Here is a 5,236-nt window from a genome sequence, read left to right on the forward strand (position 1 = left end):
AGAACAAGCGTCAGTAATCCTACTACCAGAATGATCCTGAGAAGGAAAAACCAGGGCGAAAACGCGATATTGGATTGAAAGAGGAGTTTATTCTTGTTCTGTTGTGGCTGAAACTAGGTCTAATGGAAAGGCACCTTGCCGACATGTTCGCAGTTTCTGTCAGTACAGTTAGTCGGATCTATATGAAATGGGTTCGCTTTTTAGCTCTGACTTTTAACGGTTCACTACTTCGCTGGCCATCAAAACAGGAAATTAGGACTCACATGCCTAATTCGTTTTCAAAGTACCCAGGTACACGCGTCATTATCGATTGCACCGAGTTCTTTATTGAGAAGCCTCCCTCTCCAAGTGCCCAAAAGGCCACTTGGAGTGATTACAAACATCACAACACTGTTAAGTTACTAGTAGGAATTACACCATCTGGAGCTTTTTCGTTTATCTCCAAATTATGGTCTGGGAGGACAAGCGATCGGCGAGTTACTCAAGAAAGTGGCCTGATAGACCCTCTGGAAGAGGGATATCAAGTCATGGCGGACAGGGGTTTTACAATCAGAGATCTTCTGACAAAAAAAGGAGTAAAACTCAACATGCCCCCTTTTACTAAAGGTAACCATTAATCCTGTTCTTGCTATCCCTAGAATGGGTATTTTCTCTAGTGTTTTTTTTTTCATATACATCTCCAGCTCCCACACACTAAAAAGTAGGCAGTCCCTTCAGGGCCCTGCAGGGCGTGGGGTACTCACAATAGCTGACTATACTGTAGAGGGAAATTAGATGTAGTCATCCTTCTGTAGATATGTGGAAGTGGTACCATTTTCTATCAAAGCTATCTGAAAGCGGTAACTTTTCTGGCAAAAGTGGTATATCAAGGGTGTGGAACTGGGTAAAAAATTGAAGTAGACAACCCCCACTTCCCAGAACAGGCCGCTTTAGAGCACTGTTCAATTTAGAGTTTTAATTTTCCACTCAGGTAAACAATTGTCAAGAAAGGCTCACAAAGAAACAAGTTCAATCGCAAACGTGAGGATACATGTTGAGGGAGCAATTGAGAGGTTGAAAGAATTCAAAATTTTCCATGGAAACATCCCATTAGCATCTTTAAAGTTAATTGACCAGGAGGTCGTTGTGTGTGCTTCATTATGTAATCTTCCTCCTCCTTTAGCCAAGTAGGAGCTATTGACAGTATTTTAAGTTTGTATTCAGTTTGAAGAGCCAGAATCACTTTGTTGTTGTAGGAATGTATTTTAAAACTACATTAATTGACATCAGTGATTAAGAACTGTCAATCTTGGAGACCTTTAAAATAATGATGACAAGTTGAAACAGATCTCCAACCTGTAACAGTTTTTACATTTATTGTAAGGGGTGGGGGGGGAGGGGAAGGAGACTAAGCAGCTACAGCCCCCTTGACATTTGCTGAATGTAACAGAGTTAATTAATTAATTACTAGATCACGTCCATACAGAATAAAATGTGACACACTAGTTGTAGTTTTGTATAAAATGAATTTCAGGTTAAAATGATTTTGGGCTAGGTTGATCAGTATTTTATTTGTTAACAGACAATGGTAATACATTCGGGGCAATAAGAAATACGAATCAAACTAGTTTAAAATCATTTTAACCTGCCACTCATTTCAAACTTAACTAGAACTTAGTTTAAGTGACCTGGTTTCCATTATATTTCTTTAACAATCATGGTACTTTTTGAAGTATTTTTTGAGTCAGTAATTCTGGAATCATGTAACCAATGTAAAATTCTGTCAATTTTAGCAGCATTGCTTTCCAAACTTCCACATTAAACTTCACTTCTATAACTAGAATTTCTTTGTTTGTGTATATAATCAAATCTGCAATCTTCAAACAAGTCGTAGCAAGTTCCCCCTGTATCTGGTAGTACCATCTTGTTTCAGTCTTCAGTTTGTACTTTCCGTTCACTTTAATGATATACTCTGATGTTGCAATATGCGGAGGGAGGTTTCTTTTTGAAAACAGGCTTTTGATCTCCACTACTCTCTTACCACAGCACTCACAACATCGGATACCATCAGGACGTGCTCCTAGGTGTGGCCATGATGTATTGACTACAACTCCACTTTTATTTACACATAGGCCTCTGTGCTTTTTTTGAAGTTTTTTGCTGTATAACTCTATTGCTGCCTGTTCTTTATCATGCCCCCACTGAAATTGCACTGGTGTTCTCTCTGGTGGCAGTGGACAGTAATTGAGAAGTTCTTTTAATGTGTTATCTCTATTTGTAGTTTCTCTAAGATGACATATTTTATAGAAGTTGGAAGCAGTGAGCCTTCCAACCCTCTGTTTTACCAAGAATTCAGTCTCCCCTTGGCTCTTGGTTTTTTTCGTTTATTATGATGTCAGCTTGCTCCTGAGTACGGGAAATGGCTTCAAAAAACTGTGACACTAACTGAGTGTCAACTGATTCACTAGCACTGACTTGAATGTTGTGTAAAGAGACAAAGTTATCTCTAATGTCAGAGATAGAGAGAATTTCAATGGCTTCTACCTCTTCAACAGATTCAATATTTTCATCCAAAGTAATGAAAGATTGTAGAATATCTTCATCAACAGTTGGGGGTGGACAGTGAGAAAGTACATGCAGTCCAACAGCACTACTGCAAACCTGCTGCAAAACCTCTCTGAGTTTTCTATTCAGTGTATCAGGATCAGGTATTATTGACCTTGGATCAAAGTTGTTGATATCTGTATATGCTTTTTCTTGTTTGCCATATTCACTCTTTGTAAGCTTTAGGTCATGCAATGAACAAGAGTTGGTGTTAGGCTTTGCTCGTCTTACCCACTGGCACTGACCTGATGTGCAGGATTTACATCATTGATACGTGCAGTATGTTCTAGGTCAGACAACACAGCTGCAATGTGACGACATGTTCCATCTAATCTACAAGCAATTAAAACAATATAATGAAGGGATTGTTAAGTTTACATCTGGGATGAAAGGGGATTAAAACAGCACAAAATTTAGAATAAAATGTCTTTCTTTCCCTTCTCCTCATTCCCCCACCATTTTCCCAAAGTAATTTCAAATAGCAAAGTTTACTACCCACCATTCGCGCTGAGGAATACTCCAAACATTACCAGCCACTGCATTTCAACATTGTAATCTACATGTATGTACAGTAGTCCACAGTATTGGATGAAAATGTCTGCTTACGTAAAGCATATACTTACCCTCCTTTACAAGGGCAAAATCCATCTTTAACTACACCAGAGTCTTCCATGATTATAAATGTAAAGCCATTATAGGTTTGTTTATTATCGTTAGTTTTGGACCTCTCCGTTGGTAACACCTTGAACTTGAATAAAGTGTAGCTCATGTCGTGGACACAATGCATCATGCAATCTTGAACATGACCATCTGAAAATAACTTGTATCCAAGAAGACTCTTAAAGGACTTGAGATTCTCGGGGGTGTACTCCCCAGAGTCAATCAAGTACGTATACAAACCAGCGAAAGTAAATGGAGGTATCTTAGAAAATTCGTAGCTCCAGCTCTGGGTATTTTCCGGGCGAGGTATTGCGCCCTTTTCAGTTCTCTGAGCTGTCTTTGTCGTCTTTATCAATCTGTTGCAATTTCATTTCACGTGCCTTTACCGCGAGCTTCACCTGTTCAGCTTTACGTTTACTGCGTCCTTGGTCACTCACCTGAATCCCTCTCTTTGTTAAATAGTCTTTTAACGAAGGAACGGTCTTCCAATCAAATCGTTCTTCGATTTTTTCTTGATTTCTACGAAATTACATAATGCTTATAGCGGTTTAAACATTATTTTTACCTTTCTCTCGGTACACTATTCCCCCAAGCCTCGCTTTCGCGTCCTTATTTGTTACCAGTCTTACGCGCCTTAATATATCGGAAATGGGCTATTGAATTGTATTTGGAGCTTGGCTTTTTAACAGGGTCGTAACGAGGTATATTTTTTCGTAACTAATCCCATATTTGTACCCAAAAATTTGATCCCTCATTCCAAAAATGGTGAGAATTTTGATCCCTGAACACGCAAAAATTTGATCCCTGATCCTTGATTCCATGAACAATCCTGCTGATCCCGATCCCACGCATTGTGATTGCAGACCCCTGGGCTGTGATCCCTGATCCCGGTCCTTTTCAGGCCTTTGATCCCTGATCCCATATACCTCGTTACGACCCTGTTTTAAGCTATTATGTTATTCCACTGCATTTTGTGTCTGTTTTGTTTGTTTTCTGGTACAACTTTTGGTACCACATCTTATAATAATAATAATGACAGTAATAAAATGATCGCTACTGACACAAACAGTCGTTACCTTTCAAGTATTGGAAATGGCAGTTTATCAATAACTAACGAAGCCTGTACAAAACAAAAACAATGGGGAGTTACTGAAATGAGCCTAATTTCAGCGATCTCCAAGTTTTCGGTCCATATTATATATTGAAAGGCTCGTTGACAGGAAACGTTGCACCAACCTCACACGCAAATAGATCTAAAACAACCATAAATAAACGAAAAAGACATTTAAATGCATTTCAGGTCAATGGAAGGAAAATAAACCCTCTTCTCAACGGCTTCACTTGGCTTACCTGCCACAGATGAACGCTAATCGAATTTCACTCCATGATTTTACAAAAAAAGGACGATCTTTGCTGCCGAAAGAACTGGATCCCTGAACGTTCAAATCAAGTTTACGTATCTAAGTTGCTTTTTCTCTGCCATTATCATTCTTCCATTGACGTTTCATTCGTCAAAACGGTGAACATCAATGAAGATTGCTGCCATATTTACCTTGTGGGACAGCCGCTAACCAAACTCAATAATGGCACTTGTGAGGTACAGTTGACAGCTGGGTGAGGGGGAATGTGTCGGGAAGGACTTAGAATTTTATTGCAATAAGAGTTGTGAAATCTAGAATTCATCCAAGCTAAACTTTCTTGTAATCGGCGCTAACACGCACAGTCTGAACAATGATCCTGCTTATGGGCATGGCCCGTTCCCTCTCGCCCAAAAGATGATTGTGCTATTGGCTATATTAAAGTTGACGAATCTGTGATAACAAAAGCAAATGTTTATCTTTTATGTGCTGTACCAGGAGTTGTTTAGCACTGCTTTTACCCATAGAGGTGTGCCAATCTCTCGGAGGCTTTGGCAAGCCCCAAATTACCTTACCGAATGGTTCATAGCTTTACCTTAATTAGTCCTAGTTCCTTGAGGGGATGGTTGGGAAGG

General features: G+C 39.4%; 1 protein-coding gene across 1 annotated transcript; it reads left to right on the forward strand.

The window, feature by feature from the left end:
* Positions 1-263: 263 nt before the first annotated feature.
* LOC138021293 (uncharacterized) lies at positions 264-1,170 on the forward strand. Its single transcript, XM_068868141.1, has 2 exons — positions 264-606; positions 971-1,170. Exons 1-2 carry the CDS (start codon positions 264-266, stop codon positions 1,168-1,170), a joined length of 543 nt encoding a protein of 180 aa, XP_068724242.1.
* Positions 1,171-5,236: the final 4,066 nt, after the last annotated feature.

Source organism: Montipora capricornis, chromosome 10, assembly GCF_036669925.1.
Source record: "Montipora capricornis isolate CH-2021 chromosome 10, ASM3666992v2, whole genome shotgun sequence".
Taxonomy (NCBI): Eukaryota; Metazoa; Cnidaria; class Anthozoa; order Scleractinia; family Acroporidae; genus Montipora; species Montipora capricornis.

What these genes read in the sequence shown, in the direction of transcription:
- LOC138021293 (XM_068868141.1), top strand. Translation starts at nt 264, where the DNA reads ATGCCTAATTCGTTTTCAAAGTACCCAGGTACACGCGTCATTATCGAT. An exon ending in CATGCCCCCTTTTACTAAAG is followed by an intron (nt 607 to 970) that starts GTAACCATTAAT and finishes TTTTCCACTCAG; the next exon opens with GTAAACAATTGTCAAGAAAG.